The sequence below is a fragment of the Octopus bimaculoides genome, chromosome 26, assembly GCF_046866305.1.
Source record: "Octopus bimaculoides isolate indiv1 chromosome 26, ASM4686630v1, whole genome shotgun sequence".
Taxonomy (NCBI): domain Eukaryota; kingdom Metazoa; phylum Mollusca; class Cephalopoda; order Octopoda; family Octopodidae; genus Octopus; species Octopus bimaculoides.
In genome coordinates this window covers 6,721,629-6,746,175 of record NC_142953.1, presented here as the reverse complement: position 1 = coordinate 6,746,175, position 24,547 = coordinate 6,721,629, and the positions used below count along the sequence as shown (strand labels likewise).

The following is a 24,547-nucleotide window of genomic DNA, read 5'->3' as shown; positions in this document are numbered from 1 at the left end:
CACGGCAAGTTTTATCCTGTTGATTTGAAACCTGTTTAAGTATCAATACACGAAACTCTCGACCCTTGGGTCACTCTGTAACTTATGTAACTTAATAAAAAAAAAAAGAAATTTGTATATTTTGAGTTTTATTTTCTTCTGTAACACCAAACCGGTAATTTCCTATATTGTGTTCGTAAAATCGAATTTGTTTTAGTTTCAATTTCATTTCAATTCGATTGTCATGTCTTGTTGATCCCTTATTGCTCCTCGTTTTATTGTGAATTCCCAACGAAATACTTACAGATCAGTAGATAATCGATGAAAGGCATACAATTACGACACTGGCTCGATCTTTGCCAGATTCAGCGACTTGTATTCCTTGATGTGCCCGCCGTGGATTGTTGAAGAATTCTCACATGTGCCCAAGGCACAATTTTCCAGCTAATTTTCGTCTTCTACAGTCAATGAGTTATTTTAGTGTAACATAATATCTCAGACTAGGTCCGGCTCAAGGTACCGGCAATACAGACAGTCACCCGGGGCGCCAAGACAAGGAAATTTCCACGATCGTCAGAACGTAAAGACGGACGAAATACCTATTTCTTTACTGCCCACAAGGGGCTACACACAGAGGGGACAAACAAGGACAGACAAATGGATTAAGTCGATTATATCGACCCAGTGCGTAACTGGTACTTAATTTATCGACCCCGAAAGGATGAAAGGCAAAGTCGACCTCGGCGGAATTTGAACTCAGAACGCAGTGGCAGACGAAATACTGCTAAGCATTTCGCCCGGCGTGCTAACGATTCTTTTCTACTCTCGGTACAAGGCCCGAAATCTTTGGGGAGGAGGCCAGTCGAGTAGATCGTCCCCATTACGCAACTGGTACTTAACTTATTGACCCCCGAAGGGATGAAAGGCAAAGTCGACCTCGGCGGAATTTGAACCCAGAACGTAAAGACAGACGAAATAACGCTAAGCATTTCGCCCGACGTGCTAACGTCTCTGCCAGCTCGCCGCCCTATAGTTAAGATTATTGATGAGCCCAAAGATTGCGCAGGACTTATTGCTGAATGCTACGACGGCATTTATTTATTTATTATTGTTATTATTATTTTACTTTGGAAACAGTCTCCCCGAGGGCGGTTTTAACAGAGTTATAAATCCTCAGGTAGAGCAATGCTTAGCGCTCCCACTTCCTACGTACACAACAACGACATTAATAGATTAGCATTGGACCCCCTAGATTTGTGTGTCCATTCTTAAAGACAGCACAAGTCTCCTCCAAGGCTATGGTAAAAAAAAAAAAATTACTAAAAATGTCACGGGCTGGGATTGAACCGGAGACCGCGTGATTGCGAAGTCAACTTCTTAACCAGTAGCGGGATCTTATGAAATATTGCCCATTCTCGACGAACTTTCTTAAAATATAATTTGACAAATATAATGTATATCACGGAGTGCATCGTAAGAGAATCTCAGAAACTTATTGGAGTCAGGCCTAAAAATAAGTAAAAAGCAAATTATAGCATTATGCGCACCATACAAGAAATTATAAGATGCCCAAGTACTGCAGGCGACCCATGCTTAATCTTACCATATGTAAATAGTCAGTCAAGCGACCTGTCCAATCACAGGCCTGCAGTTATATAACCCGCTGAGCCATTCATTTAATTTCGTTTTGGAATACAAATCGCCCGGTTGTATCGTATTAGAGATTTCCAGTTCTGACAGTGCAGCATTTAGCTAAGCAATTTCAAGCTGAAAAGGTGGGTAACATTTTATTCTTTGTGTGTGTTTGTTATTATGTTCAGTCATAAAATACAATTTTACATTATGTTGTGTCTGGGGAGAGTCATTTTCTTTTGGTGCCTTATAATTTAACACACTCACCAGTAAAATTTTCCACTTATTCCTTATTTGTATTCTCCTAAAATTTTCGTTACGTCTTGCAACCTTTTCAATAGTCTTGGGATCAATCTAATCGACTGGCCCCCTCCCCCACTTTTACTGGTGAGTGTGTTAAATTATAAGGGACAAAAAGAAAATGACTCTCCCCAGACACAACAGAATATGCTTCAACACACGAACTCACATAAAGAATCTTGCAAACCAAATCCAAAAACGAAATTTTACATTAATCTGAACGGTTACTTTATACTTGTCTGGCGTATGGATTTATTATTTTCTTGCAGTGACTTCAAAGTTTTAGCCGAAACTTCTAAGCCATTGTCAATAATATCCTAGCCTAAGAATTATATATATATTGAACTGGATTGCTTATGTCCTGTCCACTGCAAGACGAAGGCCTCAGCATGCTCTCTCTGTCTAATAGGGTCTGATGTGGAGGCCAGGAATTTGAGCTTGAGATCATAAAGATTTGACGAGCCTACTCTACCGCACTGGCTGGACATGACATAGCAGAGGGGTAGAGTTAAAAAAAAAAAAAAATTATAGCCTTACTCTAGAGCAGGGGTTTTCAAACTTTTTGACTTGCGGACCCCTTTATATTTCAGGCTTTACCTTAGGTCCCTTATAAACACTTATGAAATTTATACATAAATATTTGTTTAAAATAACATGCATTTTTACATTTGTTTATCTAACAGTATTTAACAAATAGGTTTATTGTCAATTAAAAGATTTCGATTAAAAACCATATATAAAATCAAATTGCCCATAAAAAGTGTTTGCTGTTCACGGACACCCTGTGGTCCGCGGACCACAGTTTGAAAACCACTGCTCTAGAGTAATTAAGTCTATTAAAACGACTCCAGTGCTCAACTGCTACTTATTTTATCGACTCTGAAAATATGAAAGGCAAAAGCTCTGTACTCGACTAATGCTTCTTTCTAAAGAATATGTATATTGAGTTAGTATCGCTATGCCTAATGTATATATATTATACAAGGTTGTCAGATAAATTCGTTCTTTCTTTTTTTCTTCTTTATTTTAATCTTTGTTTTCCATCAACAATTTTAACAAATTGGTCAATAATTTATTCCCCTCCTTCATTGTTCCCCGGCTTCTTGCCGTTGGTAAGCAAGCTACTTAGCACACAGCCACTCCTACTCCTATAATTAGCTTTTTATTAAATGTAAGGGCAGCATGCTATGGGCATGGTTTGGATTCTTGAAACAGACTGCACGTCGTTTCCAAGAGTCGGACACGCCATTTCATATTGTTTCAGTACATTTAGCTGAAACATAATTGACTATCGTTTGTGTACAGTAAATTACGCAATAAAATTTAATACAGTGATTTTCATGATACGAATTTTTCCAGGGTTGATTTTGCCTTTCATTCTTCTGGTATCAGTAAAAACAAGTTCATAAATTTCAGGCCATGTGCTTATGTTAGGAAGGGTTGTTGTTGTTGCTAATTTCTCTCTTTTGCATAAACAGAAACAATGTCAAATGGTTTGAAGAAACTCTTTCGCTTGAAAACTTTAAGAAAAGACGACTTAGAGAGATCTAACCTTGCTCGTGTGTTGAATGTAGCTGATTTGATTTTTCTGAGTAAGTATCTGTCTGTCTCTCTCTCTCTCTGTCGCTGTCTGTCTGTCTGTCTGTCTCTCTCTCTCTCTCTGTCGCTGTGTGTGCGTCTCTCTCTCTGTCGCTGTCTCGCTGTCTCTCTCTCTGTCGCTCTCTCTCTCTCTCACTGTCTCGCTGCCCCTCTCTCTCTCGTCCATTCCCAACCTGTAATTTCATTTGATGGTGTAATAAAGTCTATTCTTTTTATCTTTTTGTTTATTTCTGTTCCTGCTAAAGGTCTTGGTTGCACAGTGGGAGCTGGGGCCTACATCTTAACTGGAAAAATCGCCTTCAGTGTGGCCGGTCCTTCGATTGTTCTATCTTTCCTCGTCGCTGCTCTTTCTTCACTACTTGCAGGTAAAAACAAAACAAAAAAAAATCATTATTCTCATATAACTAACTCGTATAACTCCTATAACATCAAGGTAACTCTCCACGACATCAGGGGTTCTCAGACTGCCAAAACCAGGCCTTATCCACCCATCATCATTTACTGTCTGCTTTCCATGCTGGCATGAGTTAGAAGGTTTGACTGAAGATGGAGAGCAGTGCCGAGTTCCAGTCTGATTTGGCATGGTTTCTATGGCTGGATGCCCTTCCTAAAACCAACAGTCGCTGTTTTGTTCTAATGCTTTTCCCTGTCATCGTTCCAGCTTGTTGTTATGCGGAATTTGGAGGAAGAATCCCCCGCGCAGGCTCTGCCTATACTTACACCTACATAACTCTTGGAGAATTGCTGGCCTTCATTGTTGGATGGAGTCTCATATTGGAATATGCTATTGGTAAGCTGACTATTTCTAAAGGATTTCAAGATGGTGAGTGTTTGTGGATTCATAGTTTATGACGATTATTTCCATTAGCATTGGTTGATTTTTTTGCATAGATAATCTAATTAGGCTTAGATAACACTTAGATATTGGTGTCTAGTTTTGGGAGATTCTGTGGTACACACACACACACACACACACACACACACACACACACACACACACACACACACACACACACACACACACACACACAGCCAAAGAGACCTCTAGATGTTCAATATGGAAATTGTGTTCCAGCATAGAAAGCATGTTAAACAATGATGGTGGTGGTGTTAATGTTATTGTCATTTTTCTTCCTCTATCTCCAGGTGTCGCCAGTAATGTGAAAGCTTTAACCACCAATTTCGATAGTATGATTAGCGGAAATATCTCAGCATATTTAAAATCTGTCCTACCGATGAAGTCCTACATTTTTGGAACTTACCCTGACTTTCTAGCATTTTCCATCGTAATGCTTTTAACATGTAAGTACAACACATTGACATCTTCATTGCTATGCACTGTATCTCTGACTGGTTGGCGTTAGGAAAGGCAATCCAACGGTAGAAACCTTGCTAAATCGGACTGGAGTCTGGTGCAGCCCCTCAGCTGACCAGCTCTGGTCAAACCATCCAACCCATGCCAGCATGGACAGTGGACATATGATGATGCGATCATGAATTGCATTACATCATCGTATAGTTACATTGATAATTTTCATTCTAGATTTTTTGCCGTTATCTTTTACTTGTTTTAGCCACTACTGTGGCCATGCTGGGGCACTGCCTTGAAGGGTTTTAGTTGAACAAATCGACCCCAGTACTTGTTTTTTTTTTTTTTTTTTTTTTAAAGCCTAGTACTTATTTTATTGGTGTCTCTTTTTGCTGTATACCTAAGATACAGGGATGTAAACAAACCAACACTGGTTGTCGCACAGTGGGGAACAATCATACATACATACATACAACGGGCTTCTTTCAGTTTCTCTACCGATATGAAAAATAAAAAATTTATTTCATGATTTATTATTGTAAATATTTTTGAATTACTTATGTATATATATGGAGGCACCAAAATCTTTTAAGTGCTTCGGGCCTCTAGGGGCCTTAATCCGGCCCTGCTTGAAATCCAAATTACAAAGGAATAACAGTTGCAAACAATCATATTATCTTTCAGCCATTTTGATCTTTGGGGTGAAGGAATCTGCCATTGTGAACAACGTAGCCACTGGAATCAATTTATACGTTCTCTGCTTCATCATCATCTGTGGATTCTTTAAAGCGGATCTCAAGAACTGGACTATCAAAAACGAGGTGAATGAGTTAGCCTTCATTTTTTTTTACATTTTTCTTTTTTAACTTGTAAAAGCACTTGACTTTTCAGCATTTTTTGAAGCACCACCATCACCACGCCATTATTCTCTACTATCTTAATATTATTTCATCTCAACTAAATTTCTGCTTAATCAGGAGATAAACCATGTGCACAGGCACACCATTTTATTGGCGTTGCTGTTTTATTAAGCAGTTCATGTGACCTGAATTGACGATGGAGACCAATCTCTCTTTTCAGCTCTTGTTCATGTACTCTCTTTCTCTCTCTCTAGTACTCTCTCACTTGTTTTCTTCAGAACTCTCTCTCCTTCTCACATGAACCATTTCTTTGTTTCTTTTTTTTTTTTTTTCTTTTCTCAGATTGCTTCTGCCGGAAAAGGTGGGTTTTTCCCTTACGGTGTGTCTGGAATGTTCCAAGGAGCAGCCACTTGTTTTTACGCGTTTGTTGGGTTTGACACAATTGCCACTACAGGTAAGTAGAGATCTTCAACAAGTTTCAAATTTTTCAAGGCAGTTCCCCAACATGGCCACATTCTAATCTCTGAAATGAGTAAAAGATGACATCACAAAATCTCTTAAGCCAACTTGAGACCCGATACAAGATGTTCGGTCTCACATGACAATGACAAACTTACCCTAATGAATTCTCTGGTTTATTTTTCAGGCGAGGAGGCACAAAATCCACAAACTACAATACCACTGAGTATTCTAGTTTCACTGCTGATAATCACATTGTTGTATGTAGGGGTTTCTGCGGTGGTGACCCTTATGTGCCCTTACTATCTTGTCGATCCTCTCACACCACTTACCAAAGTCTTTGAGTATGTTGGTTGGGGCCGTTACAATATTATCATCTACATTGGCATTGTGTGTGCCCTGTCTACCAGGTAAGAACAAACTTAGAGGAGCATAATCATGGACCCAATTAAGTTAATATTGTTTTGAGTAAATCCTAAGATCAGAGTTGTTCCACCTCAGTTCATCATATTGGGGTTTGAACTCTTTTAAATGAAATTAAATTAACAGCTAATATATTACTATTCCATTATACAGTGTTGTAGCTAAAAGGGGAGCCAGGAGAGTTTCAAATGTGACAGTCCTCAACAAAAGATAGATTGGTATATAATGCTACTTTCTGTAGTTAAGGATAAAGAAATTTTGAGCAGATATCTTATTTCCTCAGTAATAGGATTAAAGAGGGAAAGCAAACATTGATAATCCCTTTTGGTAATTGTTATTCACATATTGTCATGTTTCTACCATTGTTTTCTAATATTGCTTTCTTATTTTCAGTATATTCTCTTCCCTGTTTCCACTTCCAAGAATCGTTTATACAATGGCTAATGATGGCATCATCTTTCAGCATTTTTCCACCGTTTCAAATAAATTCAAAACGCCTTGGTTAGCTGTATTGGTGTGTGGAATTCTTGCAGGTAACCTTTCTTTAATTTTCTGGTGTGTTGTATGTTATCTGGTGTACGTCATGCTGTGACTTCCCTGAAATCTGGCACATGTTGCAGTGTGTTGTATACTTGTGTGTAGCTCCATTTCAGCCCTAACTGAGTAGCATTACGGCTTGTAAGTAGTTCAATGATAAACTGCATCCTGTAAACCTGACTTCCCAGTTATACCATGTCTCTGTCTAGCTGAGGTTTATGCTTCATGCTGACAAATAGGGTCTCTGGCTAGCTGGGATCTACAAGGCGGTATCATAAAGTTCCCAGACTAATTCTGTAGCACACCAACTGATGGCAGGACGTGGTTGTGTGTGCGGTGAGAGCTAGCAGTGATCTTCGAGTGACATTGCTGTGAAGACGTTGAACTGTTTACAATGTATTGCCAAGCTTTTCATTCTGTCAGCTTCATGTAGAACCTGGAAGGTTATTTGTTCAATTTCTTAGTTGCCAAAGATCAGTTATTATGGAGACAACTATCTCATGTTGGTACTCATTCTGATGTAGGCAGAGATAGCAGGAATTGATTGCTGGTTCCTGGATATGAATTTAAACTGCATCTATCAGTGGGAGCCTGGTTTGGAAGCTCCAAGATTTTGAGGAAGATTTTAGCCACTACTGTTCTCGGGTCTATTTTAACCCAGAATAGTAGCACCTGTCAAGGTCCCAGCTACAGGCTTAATACTATGTAACCACCCAAACTAGGGCACATTGAAATCATAGGATGCAGTATGTTGGATGTGAACTATTTTAGCAAATGACTTCTGTTGGATCAATGGAAAATATCACAAGATACGGAGGAAATGAACAGACAACAAACTAATCATTCTTCCAGCTTGCCACCTTCTATAACAAATATTGGGGTTGGAAAACCCTTTTGGATAGAAAAAGTTGAAGGCTGCATATGAAATTTGAACCCTCAAAAGAATTATTTTTAATAATTTTTTTTTTTTTTTCTCCCCCCAGCTATCATTTCTACAATCTTTGATCTTGGTCAGTTAATCGATATGTTATCTCTAGCAACATTGTTAGCTTACACGCTGGTCAGCAAGAGCATCACTGTACTCAGGTAAGTAATTCGATGTCCATAACCCAGTTTTATTTGTCTGTGTTTTGGAAGAACGTATTAAGGTCGGCTGAATGGACTGGAGCATAAATAGCAAGTCTTTGCATGCGAGACACAAAAAAGGAAAAAAATAATACATAATGCAAATGTGGCTTATATACACCTGTCTTCTTCACAATTTAGCAGTGTGTCAATAAGCCACACTCAACCTCAAAGGGTTAATAAGGTATCGTAACTGTAATGCAAAGACTTGCTATTTATGCCCGACCTTAAAGGGTTAACTTGGCCACAAATCTCCTTGATCGTAAGATGACTTATAACGATTTCTTTTTTTTTTTTTTTTTTTTCCCAGGTACAGAAGGGTTATACTTCAGACATCCGAGTCTATTCCAACTGATACTGCTGATGTTCCACTTGGACAGGAGTAAGGGAGTTAACACTTGAGCATTTTTTTTTTTTTTTTACCTTTTTAAGAGTTATTGTTGGAAATATATTTTATTTAACTGGATACACTCCCAATGAGTCTTGCCAATTCTCTATCATCCAGGGGTACCAGATAAGTTGGTAGACTAGAGCTCTTATACTAACATAAGCATTAAAATCTTTTTTGTCCCCATTTGCTGAGCTGTCCTCGATAGCCTTAATAGTGTATGTATAATGTATGTGTTGGTATTTATTGCAACAAATAACTAGATTTCTTTCTCTACATTTTACATAGTTCAACCTTGAAAGAAGTTTCTATAAAACTAGTTTTTAAGCATTGAATGTCTATGGAGGTCCACCAGAATAAAATAGTAATCATAGGGGTCTATAGGTAACAAAAAAAAAATGGTTGAGAACCTCTGCTTTATAGTATAAACTAACATGGCCTTTTGATAAGTATATAAATGCTCCTTTACAAAATGGAGACACTTTTTATAAGTGTATAATGATTAAAGCTAGTAAAAGAATATTGTATTACTTTTGCCATATACAAAACAATATATTTTTGCTTTTCAGTGAATCTTCAGTGTTTCTTAGGGAATCAATGAAATCTAAATTCTACAGATGGTTTAACCCCAATTCTGCACTACCAACTGAATCTACAGAATATGTTGCATTGATTGCTTCTGTTTCATTAAGTGAGTTGTAACCCTTTGCACAATATTTTCATAACTTTGCCTTAATCCTCTCAGACTTGGGCCCCTGTATCCAACTTTATCTTCCATCTGGTCTTTTGGGCAAAAAAAAAAAAAAAAAAAAATGCAAAATATTTCATATTTTTTAAGTAATATAAAGCTTTCCTTTCCTAAGCTCTAAATTATTTTCGTGGTTGAAACAAAAATTGGAAATACGCATCGTATATGATGCATGGACACCAAAGTAATACGCCCTCTGTATTATATGCAATACACAGGATAGACAAAGGGTTAAGCTATTTCTGAAGAAACAGCTGTTTAACCCTTTGCCTCTCCAAAGCATTTTCATAAGTTTGAAAACAAGCATGGACGTTTACGAGGCCAGGTTTATGGGGGGGTTAAAATAAAAACCTCATTGTCCTAAACATCCATGCATGTCTTCAACTTTTTGGTTCACCCTTGTTTCATACGTTCTGAGTAATATAAAGCTTTCCTTTCATAAGTTCCAAGTTACTTTCGTGGATGAAAAGAAATTGGGTATGTGCACTATGTACGATACATGGATGGCAGGGAAATAACTCCTGCGTATCATAGGCAATACACAAAATACGCAAAGTGTTGTCTCGTTTCATTGTAGTAACAAGAAAGGCAAAGAGTTATGTCTTGCCATCACTGTTTAACGTCCGCTTTCTATGCTGGCACATATAGATATATATATATATATATATATATATATATATATATATATATATACACGCACGCACGCACACACGCTTCTTTCAGTTTCCATCTACCAAATCCAGTCTGGGCTTTGGTTGGCCCGAGGATGTAGAATACACTTGCCCGCTGTAGGACTGTACTTGGAACCATTTGATTGTGAAGCAAGCTTCTTACCACACAACCATATATATTTACACACTAATCACTATATTATCCTACAAATACCACTAGCCATTACTGTCCTATTAATGCCGTAAGCCTTCTGCATCCTACCCTGCTAACTCTACCCACTTTTACAGTCTTATCCTACTAATGACGCTAATTCTCTCTCCATTTTATTTTTCAGCTTTTGTCTTTGTTGTTCTCATCTGCGTTGTCACTTTGTTTGAGCAACATCTTCTTGAAATTCATCCATGGGTGGTTATTATTGTTTCTCTATCATCACTTGTTATCATAATTTTGTTGGCCCTCATTGCCAGGCAACCACAAAACCAGGAACATGTGAACTTCAAGGTAAGTAACTGATTCCATCTCAAGGCTAACCCAGTTTTTGCAGACAAAAATGATCTTGGAACTTTTGTGGTGTGGCTGTGTGGTAAGAAGCTTACTTCCCAACCACATGCTTCTAGGTTCAGTACTCAACTGCTACTTATTTTATCGACCCCGAAAGGATGAAAGGCAAAGTCGACCTCGGTGGAATTTGAACCCAGAACATAAAGACAGACGAAATACCCACTAAGTATTTTGCCCGGCATGCTAACGTTTCTGCCAGCTCGCCACTTTGAAATCAATATTAAGACAATACAAAATGGTGACCTGGCAGAATTATCAGCAAGCCAAGGAAAATGCTTAGTGGCATTTCATCGGTTTTTCACGTTCTGAGTTCAAATTCCACTGAATTTACTTTGCCTTTCGGGGTCAATAAAATAAGTACCAGTTGTGTACTGGGGTCAATTTAATCGACTTGCCCCCTCCCCACCAAACAAAATTGGAACCCATTATTTAAAAGAAAATATTTTAATGTTTCGTTTCTATTTTTAAGGTACCACTTGTTCCTGTAGTCTCAGAAGTGAGTGCTAGTTTCAACATGTTTCTTGTGACCAAATTACCATCTTCTGCATGGATCCGTTTTGGAATTTGGCTATTTTTAGGTTTGTAGACAAAAAAATAAATAAATAAATCTTGTAATTTATCAAAATATTTATACACAGGTGGACAAAAGTAGGTACACAGTTGCTTAATGAGCAGAATGTTCTTTTCATTACTCCTTTTTTTTTTTTTTTTTTTTTTTTTTTTTTTTTTAAACCTAAGCAGTTCATAAGTCTATCAAGGTCAACATACCCCGCCCCATGATCGAAAGGGGAACTGGAGCAATGTGAAGTAGTGTTTTGCCCAAGAACACACTGTGCTGCCGCAATCAGGTAATCAAACCCACGATTTAGCAATTGGGAGTGCAACAGCTTAACAACTTGGCCACTTGCCTTCACAACATTGGTTGTATCTTTTAATCTTTTACTTGTTTCAGTGATTTGACTGCGGCCATGCTGGAGCACTGCTTTTAGTTGAACAAATTGATCCCAGGACTTATTCTTTGTAAGCTGAGTACTTAGTCTCTTTTGCTGAACTGCTGATAGAATAAGTTACGGGGATGTAAACACCATCGGTTGTCGAGCGATGGTGGTGGGGACAGAAACATATATATATATATATATATATGTATATATGGGCTTCTTTCAGTTTCTGTGTTTGTCCCCTCCCTCCATCACTTGACAGCTGATGTTGGTGTGTTTGTGGCTTCCATAACTTAGTGGTTTGGCAAAAGAGGCTAATAGAATAAGTACTGGGCTTATTAAAGAATAAGCCCTGTGGTTGATTTCTTCGACCAAACCCATTCAGGGTGGTGCTCCAGCATGACTGCAGTCAAATGATCGTAATGGATAAATATTAAAAAAAAAAAAAAAAGGAAATGTGAATTGTAATTCTTTCATAAATATTTTTTCATTTTCAGGTTTTCTCATTTACTTTGGTTATGGCTTCAGACGGAGTAAAGAATCCATGACAGAACAGAATTTGAACCAAGACCAAGCATCGACATCACAAGGAACCGCAGCATGAAAGCTAGAAGTTGGTTACTGTGAATTGTAGGAAAAGAATTGGAATCGAATAAGAAATCATTGTTACTTTCATGTGTTGAATCAGCTAAACTTTCCAATCACTATGGACGCTAAATCATTTATACATTTCAATCATTATGACGGTTCAATTTATTGTTAATCTTTAAATACTTTGGTGATTGACCTATGACAGTTGGCTTTGCTGTATTCCTCAATCACCACAGAAATCAAATCGGTTATACTTCCCAATTGTTACAAAGATGAACATTCCCTTCCCAATCGAAAGGTGGGGATTGGAACAATGTGAAATGAATTGGTTTTACTCAAGAACACAATGCGCTGCACCAGTCAGGAAATCAAATCCATGACTTTCTGGACACCGATTGAGGTAATTCACACACCATCAGTCGTCAAGCAATGGTGGCGGGTGGGGGGGAACAGACACAGAAACTTATATACAACAGGCTTCTTTCAGTTTCCTTCTACCAAATCCACTCACAAGGCCTTGGTCGGCCCAAGGCTTATTGTAGAAGACACTTGACTAAGGTGCCATGCAGTAGGACCGAACCTGGAACCATGTGGTTGGGAAGCAAGCTTCTCGCCACGCCAGCCACTATATTTATTTCAATTTTTTTTTTTTCCTCCATTTCATCTTTCTGCATGCTTGAAATTAATTTTTTAGATTTACATTTTTAAACATGAGAACATAATTATCTAAATATTACTGCGTCCATGCTGGAGCACTGCCTTGAAGGGTTTAATTGAACAAATCGACCACAATATTTATTTTAAGCCTGGTACTTATTGTGTCGGTTACCTCCGCCGAAACGCTAAGTTACGTGTACGTAAACACGGTTGTCAAGTGGTGGGGGATGGGGTGTCATATACACGTATCTGGGATCCTTACCCTTTGAACGACAGATCAAGGGAAAATATCCCGTATCTGTAAAAACAAAATTTTCCTAAATTATATTGTGATGGAATTTAAATAAAAAGAATTTTTCCCCCTCCTCTGTAACTTTGTGATTTCTTTTACTTTACGCCTGTGTTTGTGTTTCAAACTTTAAAAATTCGAATATACAAAATGAAAAAATCCGCATCACCACCGCTGTCACTGATGTAAAGTTACGAGTTTGGCCCGTTGATAATTTCCGACTCTATTGTATAAGAACATCCGCATAAGTATTTGTGTGCGTGCAATCGTGGCTGTGTAGCTAGGAAGTTTGCTTCCCAGCTTTGTGGACTTGGGTTCATTTCTGCTGTGCGGCACCTTGGGCAAATCTATTCTACTTGAGCCTCGGGCCGAACAAAGCCATGTGTAAGTGGATATGATAGACGGAAATTCTGTGGAAGCCCGTTGAGTATGTGTATGTGTGAGCGCGCACAGACAACGATGTTTCAATTTGTAAGTGTCTGCATTGTTGACAGCCACGTTGATATGCTTACATCCCCGCAAAGTAGCGTTAGGGAAGCAAAAGAGAACGAAACAAGTACCACGCTTCAAAACAAATAAAAATGAGTTCTGGAGTCGATTTTTTTTGTTCGGCTATGCCCTCTAAGACAGTAGTACCCCAGTATGGCCGTGATCCACTGACTAGTTAAACGTGTGTGTGTTTGTATGGGTATTGGGAGAACTTGATATAATCGAAGAATAAGATATAGTTAGATTAGGCCATGATAAATTTTAATAGCGTTTTAACTTAAGTACTATTAAAAAAAAAAGTTAATGGCTTACGATCAGCTAAAAAAAAAGACAATAAAATACGTTATCGCTTTTACAAAATACTCATTAATTAAAATACATGTAATGTAGTAAAAATATATTACGTATTATTTATTCTATGTATTAAATCTATCGAAGCTGTTCGATAATGAAAGAATGAATGGAATTTTGAATTGTTTAAAGGGTCAAGTGTAAGAGAGAGAATGAGGGGGCTGGAAATTGTGGCATTTTGATTGGTTGTTTTCTAGCGTCATGTGGCGTTTGTCGATTCTGATTGGCTGCGAGATGATGTTACGTCAGGTAAACCACTTTGATAAACAAAAGCATTAAAAATCTGGTTTGATTCCACAGCGACAACAGTTCCGTGAAAAAATGTCAAAATTTGCTAAACTTGCAAAATCAGGGAGAAATAATTAAAAATAATAAAAACGTGTGGAGGGGGAGGCGGGGGTAGAAGGGGAAACAAGAAAAATGACGGAGTCGGAGGGAGGGAGAATGATATCGCAGATGTATGTAGTAAAGAAAGAATGAGAGAGAGAAAGGGAGGTAGAAGACGTTGAGATAGAGAAAGAAAGAAGGGGAGGATGAAATTGGAGGAAAAAGAATTTATACAATGGAATCTCTTTCTCTCTGTCTTCTTTCTCTTTTCTTTTCTCTGCTCTCTCTCTTTCCCTATATCGAGAAAGAAAGGAATGCGATAGAATCAGAGGTGGTGAGTTAGTGTGATTTAAAGTACCTTTTTACTGAAGTCGCGGCCATGCTGGGGTACCGCTTTGAAGGGTTTTAGCCGAACTAATCGACCGACCCCCAGTACTTTTAAGCCAGGTACATATTAGTCCGTTTTTTTTTTTTTGCCAAACTGCAAGTTTAGGGGGACGCAAACAACCCAACACCGGTTGTCAAGCGGTGGTGGGGTATACACACACACGCATAGGCGCAGGCATGACTGTCGTAAGAAGTTTGCTTCCCAACCATATGGTTCTGGGTTTATAGTCCCACTGTGTGACCACACCTTGGGCAACGGGTAACAGAGATCGATGCTTTAAAAAAGTATTGAGGGCGATACATTCGACTAAAACAATTCTTCAAGGTGGTGCCCCAGCATGGCCGTAGTCTCTAATAATATATGCCTACACACGCATGACGCGGGCTTCTTTCCGTAACTAAAAATCCACTCACAAGTTGGCTCTGAACTCTATTAGAAAATACTTGCCCAAGGTGTCACGCAGAGGGACTGAACCAGCAGCCATGTGGTTTGGAAGCAAACCGCTTACCACAAAGCCACGCCAGCGGAAATACAGAGGTGGTGGTGGTGGTCGGGAGGTGAAGTGAAATTTATGATGAACGAATAGTGTGAGAAATAGAATGAAAGAGAGAAAGAAACGAAAGGATAGATCGTCAGAGAGAACGAGTCATGAGGGAAAGAATGAAGTTGATATCATCTTTTTTTTTTTCTTTTACATATTTCAGTCATTTGACTGCGGCCATGCTGGAGCACCATCTTTAGTCGAGCAAATCGACTCCAGAACTTATTCTATCGGTTCTTTTGCCGAACCGCTAAGTTACGGGAACGAAAACACACCACCATCGGTTGTCAAGCGATGGTGGGGGGACAAACACAAACATATATACACACATACATATACATATATATACTCTTTTACTTGCTTCAGTCATTTGACTGCGGCCATGCTACAGCACTGCCTTTAGCCGAGCAAATTCGACCTTCAGGACTTATTCTTTGTAAGCCTAGTACTTATTCTATCGGTTTCTTTTGCCGAACCGCTAAGTTACGGTGACGTAAACACACCAGTATCGGTTGTCAAGCGATGTTGGGGGGACAAGCACAGACATATATACATACATATACATATATACGACGGGCTTCTTTCAGTTTCCGTCTACCAAATCCACTCACAAGGCTTTGGTCGGCCCGAGGCTATAGTAGAAGACACTTGCCCAAGGTGCCACGCATTGGAACCGAACCCGGAACCATGTGGTTGGTAAGCAAGCTACTTACCACACAGCCACAATTTTTTAAAAATATAATTTTACTGATGTCCAATGAGTCTTCATTACCCACAAGAATATCATTTTTACTCCACTTAGGGAAATTTACCCCTGTTCGCCGACCTCTGCTGTAGAGTGCCTAGCGACTTGTCTTCATACCCGGACAGCGAACCTGCCGATGTCGACTTTGCATTTCATCCTCTCTCTCTCTCTCTCAGCACATTTATTCCATTTTAGATGGAGAGTGCTTTCCGTACTATATGGGCTGTACCCATCAAAGTTATCTTTTGTAGTTCACAGAGATGGGAGTCACCAGGGAGTTGCTTAATATTCTTCTCATATCCCTTCTTTATCTTTCCCAACGCACCAATCACTACTGGTATTATTGTAGTACTAAGCTTGCACATTTTTCTGATTTCAATTTGCTTTTCGTATTCCTTTCTTTAGACATTTGATCTTGTAGGACAGACGTCAATTAACAGACAAGTTCCTCTGTTGTAGTCCTTGATCACAATGTCTGGTCGATTGGAGTCAATTGTTCTGTCTGTTTGTATCGGGAAGTTCCAAAGGATGGCGATACCTTCGTCATTTACTACATCAAGCGACCAAAAGTCACCAGCCTGGAAGCCATTTTACTTGAGACACGACCACATTGGGCAGGACAGGTTGACAGGATGAAAGACCACCGCCTATCCAAGATCATCATGTACGGTGGGCTCACCACTGGCCACCGCAAAGATGCGTTACAAGGACTGCCTGAAGTAGTCCCTTAGAGATCTCTCACAGCGCCTCTCTTGAAGACAAATGTCAGAGGCTCAAACATAATGCAGCTACGTCATCAGACCCTGTACAATTATACCTCTGTTATTGCAATCGGATATGTCGATCCCACATCGGCCCTATCAGCCACGAACGAATGTGTAAACGACGTGAACAACAGCTTTCCTAATCTTCGTCAGTGAAGCATATATATATATATATATATATATATATATATATATATATATATATATACTTTTCTGCTCTAGGCACAAGGCCCGAAATTTTAGGGGAATTACTAAAATTATCGACCCCGAAAGGATAAAAGGCAAAGTCGACCTCGGCGGAATTTGAACTCAGAACGTAAAGACAAACGAAATACCTCGAAGCATTTCGCCCGGCGTGCTAACGTTTCTGCCAGCTCGCCCGCCTTACACACACACACACACACACACACACACAGAATATCTACATGATATGCATATATGTAATATATGTATATATACATATACATGCATATATATATAATATATATACTTGTATTTATGTATGTATGTGTAAACAAGTGCGTGTTTATCATGCAGAATATATCTTAATTATATATTATTTATATATAATAAAATAAACTATATAATTTATAAATATTTACATATAATATAATATAATATATATATATATATATATATATATATATATATATATTAATATAGTATAAAATAATTTTTACATAGATCATTGGGCGCTGTCGATTGCAGACACTCGTTAGCTGATGTCGCTGTCAGGCAGAACTGCATTGGTGACGTCACTGACACGTGCGCCGTGTGTGCACATCTTTGTACATGGCTTAGAGAAGTGATGCTACCGATGCTGGCAACTGGAGTATATATAATTCGTCTGAGTGCTAAAGTGCAGCAGGAGGGGGAAAAGGTATGGGCGAGTGGAGGAGGAGGAGGAGGAAGAAGAAGAAGAAGTTAGAAGGCAAAGTAAAAGAGATGGAGGTGGCTGCTGCTGCGGCGGCGGCGATGATGCAACGACGAAAGAGCAAGAACAAGAATATGGCTGGTGGTGAGGATGATAATGTGGTGGCGGTGGTGGTTGATGTAGGTGTTGGGGTTATGATGGTGGTGGTAGTAGTCGTCATCGCCGTCGTAGTAGTAGTAGTAGTAGTAATAGTAGTAGTAGTAGTAGTAGTAGTAGTTAGTAACAACTACGTGTAGAAGGGGAGAACCAAACGGAATAAATATTCTTTCTTAACTTTTTTTATTATATATTATTTTATTCTTTCGGTGGTTCCAATTATAGGACCACGGCCATACTGGGGCACCGCTTTTTAAATTCAAATCATGTCAACCAGTGTCCTGTCCGGTATTCATCTTATCGATTTCTACTTATCGAAAGGCTAAGTCGCCTTTTGACGTGAAGGGATGCACAAGCACATACTCTCTCTCACACAAACTTCAATGAAAAGTATTTGGTTAGCCTTACTCGGTGACACAAGGTGCCGTGCAGTAGGATCGAACCAGGAAACGTGCAGTTGCGAAGAAAACCTTTTAATCATAGGAGTGACTCTACTTGCATTTACCATAAAAAATCGGATCGTGTGAATTTTCCGAAAGTCCTCTCATCCCCACCCTGTTCGTTTGCGCAAATTTTTGTTTTCATATTCATTCTCTACACGTTTTTGTATACCCATTAGACTGTTTTTCTTTCGTTTTGGTGACCCGGCGCTAAACTAGATCCTGTAAGTTATGAAGGGCAAAAACGGATTGCGTGAACTTTCCGACAGTCCTCCCCCACTTCGGAAAACATTTTCCCCACAAATTTCTTTATAATCGTAATCTATGCTGTTTGAAAGGTGTTTCTGTAAAATTTCATGAAAAGACATGCATTTTCCTGAAAGTTATGAAGGGGGAGGGGGGAAACCCCGATCGTTTGGATTTTCCGACAATTCTCTCCCTACCCGTTCGGAAAACATTTTCCCCAGAAATTTCTTTATGATCGTAATTTGTGCTATTTGAACGGTATTTCAACAAAATTTCATTAAAATATATATCCATTTTCCTTAAAGTTATGAGGGAAAAATCGGATCTTGTGAATTTTCCGAAAGTCCTCTCTCCATTCTACCCGTTCGTTTGCGCGAATTTGTTTTTTTCATATTCGTTTTCTACACATTTTTTTAACACCTAGTAGGCTACTTTTTATTTGTTTTCGTTAACGGGTCTAAAACTATATATTGACCCATTATCCAAACTTTGTAGAGGGAAACCATCGATAAAACCAGTTTTCGCATTTATTGTTGGTTTATACATCAACGAACTTCGTAAAAAGTAGAAACAGATTGTATTTTTTGGGCATTTCGTTTAATATGTTAAGTCTACGTGATTTTTGCATCTGGTTTGCAAGATTCTTGACGTGAATTATTGTGTTGAAGCAAATTTCGTTGTCTGGGGTGAGTCAAACTGCCTCAATATCTAACACACTCACCGGTTCAATTTCCACTCATTTATTATCTATTCTATCTTTTCTTCCAAAATTTTCGTTGCTTTCGCAACCTTGACAATAGATGTCGTCAACTGAACCGGTGTGTGTGTTATATATTAAGGCATTAAGGAAATATGTCTCACCCCAGGCACAATAAATACGTTGAGTTATACCCTCGAACACGTGGTAGCTGTGCACACGTGATATTCTTGGCTCTCGAAAGTAAAAAAAAAAAAAAAAAAAAAAAAAATTGGTTTACTACTTAACATTAATCACTATTTTGTTATTTTGCAGCTGTTGAAGTCAACTGGCCGGTTAGCTCAGTTGGTTAGAGCGTCGTGCTAATAACGCGAATGTCGTGGGTTCGAGCCCCATATTGGCCATATTTAATTTTTTTCTTTTTTTTTATACTAGACCAAACAGAAGGCTCTCAGCCATTTTTTTTTTACTCCTATCGACCCTTTTAATTTCTATTTTACTCTTCTGGACTTCCTTAGCCATTTGCTGTACATTGAAAAAAAAATCATATCTAAATATTACTAGGAATTGTATAAGAAATCCATTGAAATATTTTGGGTATTGTAGGAGTGTAACCAATTTGCTGCACGTAAATTTTAACAACAGACTCTCATATGAACCCCGCTCCCAAGGGCCATGTGGACCCAAGAACCACTAGACTAAAATGCACGAGAAGCTATGCACAGACGGCTCAAAAGTAAATAGACACCTGTGCGTGTAAATATCTAAAAGGTGTCTATTTACTTTTGAACCGCCAAGGGCCATGTGGATCCCCAGAACCACTACACTAAAAGTAAATAGACATCTGTGTGTGTAAATATCTAAAAAGGTGTCTATTTACTTTTGAACCGTCTAGTAAAAGTCACTTATACTCAGCGTTCACTTGATTAGTCCCTATTTTACTTACCCCCCCCCAATTTTTTTTTTGTTCTCGTATTTTCATTGAAATACATCACATTTGTTTCAATTAACTTTGAAGATTATTTTCTTCTTGTTTCAGTCACTGGACTGTGCGTGGCCATGCTGGAGTAGTACCACTTTATCATCATTAACCTTTAGCATTCAGATCACTGTCAAATGTACTATTTATTTATTCATATTGTTTTGATGCTAGAGGGTTAAGCTGGGGTCTGTAAAATCGCATGACTTAGTGGTTAGAGCGTCAGGCTCACAATCATGAGGTAGTGAGTTTAATTCCTAGAGCGAGCTGTGTGTTTTGTTCTTTAGCAAAACACTAGCTGGCTGCTATTTGTGCATCCGTGCTGGTGGTACGTAAATAGCAGCCAGCATGCTCTGTTAAGTGGTTGGCATTAGGAAGGGCGTCCTGCTACAGAAACCATGTCACAACAGACAGTTTGGACAGTTCCCTGTCCAAGTGTCCATCCCATACTAGCATGGAAGTGGATGTTAAATGATGATGATCAACAGGCAAACATATTGTGCAACAAAACTGATTTAATTTCAAAAGAAATTCGTTAGTCACTAGAAACAAATTTTCATATAACAGCCATGCTATTTATCACATTTTTTTTTTGCATTAATTCGTTTGTACTTTGTTAAAAAAACAAAACACTAGCAAAACCACCTCCAAATATTTGATGAAACAATACCTAAAAACCAACAAAGCATTGTTCAACAATCGTATAAACATAAATATATGTTAAAAAAACTATAGTAAAACCACAGAAAATCACAATTATAAGTAATAATTATTATTTAATAACAACATAGGCTGTCTGTCTGTTTCTCTCTCTCTCTCTTTCATATTCATGTATGCACATAGTTTAGTCTTCATTTTCAAAAAGAAACAAGGAAGAAGATATAATTTTTTTCTCAACCATCAATATATCCTTGTGCTGAACACAGTTCTTCTGGTTACAATACTGTCACATGATGTTACTGATGTTGTTTTTATCCTGTTCAGTTCTTTAAAAAAAGTCACTTATACAATTTTATCTAACCAGTCCAACAGAGACTGGAGCTCAACACGTACATCTTCTTTACTCAGGGCTGTGCACTCAGCAAACTCAATCTTCAGTGAATGAATATCAGAGAATTCAAAATCCTTGTTCCTTTTGCCGAGAAAAGTGTTGTTGTTTTCGGAGGTACTGTCACTTCCTCCCAGGGCAGCTGAATGTGTTGTTCTTACCACGTTGCTGGAAACAGAGAAGTTTATTTATTACTACTTTGACTAACAGAGACAAGTACAAGAGATAGAACAAATTTAATAGTGGGAAAGTGTTTCATCTATCAAATTAGCAACAAGCCAAAAAAAAAAAAAAAATGACTAAAGAATACAAACTTCAGTGTCAACCAATAATAGTCATGATAATGAATGAAGAAATTCAAATAATGAACAGAGAATTACTTACATCTCTTTCTCAAGGGTGGATTTTATAGCTTTTGCACCTTTAGCAAAAGTTTGATCTTGTTTGTTGCAAAGAATCAGGATTGGAGTAATCTTCAGGGCAAGAGCATTACACATCAACGTATACAAGTACCTGTCCATAAAAAAATTAACAATTAACATTACATAGAAGCCTTACATAAACAAACGTGTGTGTGTGTGTGTGTGTGTGTGTATAGGAGTGGCTGTGTGATGAGAAGCTTTCAGCTTAACAATAATACTTTGTTGGGTGCATAAAATCATAACTCGATGCATGTATGGTACTTTCAGTTGGAAATATTTTTACAAAACTGTCGTATGCGGGACTTACTACACTTTTGAAAAATGTTAAACTGTTGCACTACACTTTGGCAATTTTCATATCTTGGCACCTGATACAAAAGTTTGGCCAAAGGAACCAGCTATTGAAAGCAAAATTAAATATTGGAAAAATATGAATGTTGGAAGGGCAAAAGGCAATGATGACTTTGGCAAGATTTGAACTCGGAATACAAAAATCCAGAACAAATACCACAATTGACTCTAATGATTCAACAAAAACAACAACAACAACAACAATAATAATAATAATCCAAAAACATTAGCAAGAAGCAATTAGGAAAATGACTCACTCAGCAACATCCTTGATACTCTTCTGGTATGTGGTGCTGTCAATCACAAACACAATGGCTCTGTTCAGGTAATAAAAAAAGATTTTATGAATAAATAATCAAATAATATATTATTCAAGACTACATACATAGGTACAGGTATGGCTGTGTGGTATTAAGTTTACTGCTCAATTGTCCATGCTTGCATGGGTCAGGAGGAGAGTCACTGAGGTGAATTTACTACAGCCAGAAGATGCCTGTTTGCAAGCAACATGATATTTCCACCTGACATGTTTTTTTTTTTTTTTATCCACGGGATTGGAATGAAATGAAAGACACCACTTGTATGATGGTAGCACTTGTTTACAACTATCACACAATGTCAGAATAAGGAGACAGAAACACACACACACACACACACACACAACTAGGATGAACTTCATTCAGTTTCCCTTCACCAAATCCATACAAACTGAGGCTATAGTATAACACACTTGCCCAAAGAGACTGAACCTGAAACCCCATGATGCAGAGCAAACTTCTTCCTCCCATATCATGCCTACAGCTAATTTATATCTGAAACAAAATATCACCAAATGCGTTTAATTGATATGCATTTGACAGTCAATATAGGTTTACTTGATTGAGATTGACCTGGAGCTAAACAATAAAGGGTCACATCCTAACCCCACCCCAGTTATTCTACCAAAATCTTCCTTATACCACACCCAGTTGGCCTTTGGAAATAACTTACCTTGCTAGCTTGCCATACTCTTCAAAAGCTTGCGTACGTAACCTCTCGTGACCTGGCAAGTCGAATATGCGTAGTGTTTTCTTCTGAAAGACACAAAATGAAAGGAAAAGAAAAATTGGAATTAACAACTAGCATTATACATACATGTATTTATACACATGTGGTGATGGTAGGGACATGCGACACATGTAGCGTGATCAAAGCAACATGTAGCTTTGTACTGGGCTTTTCACAGTATATTAATGTAAATGATAGTCTTAACTCTTTAACATTCAGGTTGAGGGAGAGTAGACTCTGAATGGGTCGAGCACTTACCTTTTTAGGGGTGGTAAAAGATCCAGCATTGCTTTTGATTGAGGTGTAAGTCTCCTTGAAGCTTTTATGGATCAACTGTAGAAAGAAAAATGGAATTAGTACAAGGTTTCACATTTAAAGAAAGAGACAAAAAGCCACTGATTAACCCTCTGGCATTTAAACTGGCCATATCCGGCCCAGATATTCTAACTGTTTTATGCTAAGACTGACCAGATCCAACCTCTCACATCTACCCTATGATGGGGGAGCTAAAAAGTTCTTGGCTTTAGATGAAAAGAAAATACCGGAGAAGCAGTTAATTATGATTTTATTCAACATATTCTCATTTCAGATTCACACATTTATTGCAGCAGTCCTCCAGTTTTTCTAAGCCCTGTAAAAGAACTTGGAAGGTTGGGCCTGCAACCAGGCCTTTTGCAAGACCTTTAAAGCTAGGTACTTTTCAGCACACCCTCATGTGTGTGTGTGTGTGTGTGTGTATATATATATATATATATACATACATGGTCTGATCAATAAGTATCCGGACTGTTGGCATGCAGAGTGAAACCGCTTGACACAGACTGACCTTGAACTCCGCTTTGCATGTGCACTAAGTTTTAACGTTCTAGCTCACTTCTGCTATTTACACCATATATTCCATATATCAAAGGAGCAAGGGGGCTTCCAACTGAAGAGGTATAATAGACTGAAACCACATGATATAGGAATTCTGGCACCCCAGACAGATGAATTTTGTCTGCTGCGATCTATGAGTGTGCTTTTATGCACCAAGTGCCTATATGAGAGTATCTCTCAAGGTGTCTATGTTTAGTTGGATATAAAGATTACCCTTTGCTACAAATACTGCTTCTATTGCTAATAATTGATAACACTGTGTAACATGATTTTTGTCCTTGGGTACCAACTGTTATTTCCTATTTGTTAACCCCTAGAAAGTATGAAAAACGGCTGTTTCCTTCAAACTTTGCTTTTGTTATGATATTTATTCAAACTCCAAAGAATCTCTCTCAACGCATGTTTATGATGCTTCCTCACTACTCCTGCTTATGATCAGAGATGCACATATTGTCTGTCTCTAAGGGACATGGTCAAGTGGTTAAGGTCAAGCAACTGACCAGCTAATTCTATGGTATTGAGCAGAATATTTGATATAATGATATTTCTGGTTCAGCAACTCAGTGCTGATTAATAAACATTATTAATTAAAAGTGGAATAAAATGATGTAAAAAGTGGATTACCTGAGTAAAAATAAGTGTTTTCCCAGCATCACAAATTCCAGCTAATATAACTCCTTGCTTTTTGCCTCTCTTTCCAATAAATATTAGCAATAAAACTGGGAAAATAGGAAAGTAA

At 38.2% G+C, this 24,547-nt stretch overlaps 2 protein-coding genes and 1 non-coding gene across 4 annotated transcripts in view; 2 read left to right on the top strand and 1 right to left on the bottom strand.

The window, feature by feature from the left end:
* The first annotated feature begins 5 nt into the window (after positions 1–5).
* LOC106868940 (cationic amino acid transporter 2) lies at positions 6–12,903 on the top strand. Of its 2 annotated transcripts, none has more exons than XM_089342633.1 (15): positions 6–1,754; positions 3,390–3,503; positions 3,756–3,875; positions 4,172–4,300; positions 4,657–4,812; positions 5,504–5,640; positions 6,022–6,133; positions 6,326–6,548; positions 6,955–7,094; positions 8,082–8,184; positions 8,534–8,605; positions 9,181–9,302; positions 10,366–10,532; positions 11,062–11,170; positions 12,028–12,903. In XM_089342633.1, exons 2-15 carry the CDS (start codon positions 3,395–3,397, stop codon positions 12,132–12,134), a joined length of 1,806 nt encoding a protein of 601 aa, XP_089198759.1. In that variant the 5' UTR covers positions 6–1,754; positions 3,390–3,394; the 3' UTR covers positions 12,135–12,903. The 2 variants fall into 2 exon arrangements, with proteins under 2 accessions (XP_089198759.1, XP_089198758.1); XM_089342632.1 differs by having other exon boundaries at positions 1,618–1,754; positions 4,172–4,333.
* A 6,512-nt stretch (positions 12,904–19,415) lies between these two features.
* Trnai-aau (transfer RNA isoleucine (anticodon AAU)) lies at positions 19,416–19,489 on the top strand. The gene has a single exon. It is a non-coding gene; the product is annotated as a tRNA-Ile (tRNA).
* A 1,070-nt stretch (positions 19,490–20,559) lies between these two features.
* Positions 20,560–24,547, bottom strand: part of LOC106868975 (signal recognition particle receptor subunit beta) — a 5,268-nt gene continuing 1,280 nt past the window's right edge. The window contains exons 2-7 of the mRNA XM_014914462.3: positions 24,433–24,527; positions 23,191–23,265; positions 22,876–22,958; positions 22,143–22,202; positions 21,497–21,625; positions 20,560–21,280 (exon numbers count right to left, since the gene is read on the bottom strand). Coding sequence (XP_014769948.1) covers positions 21,067–21,280; positions 21,497–21,625; positions 22,143–22,202; positions 22,876–22,958; positions 23,191–23,265; positions 24,433–24,527 — 656 coding nt within the window. The 3' untranslated portion in view covers positions 20,560–21,066. The remainder of the gene's footprint in view (positions 21,281–21,496; positions 21,626–22,142; positions 22,203–22,875; positions 22,959–23,190; positions 23,266–24,432; positions 24,528–24,547) is intronic.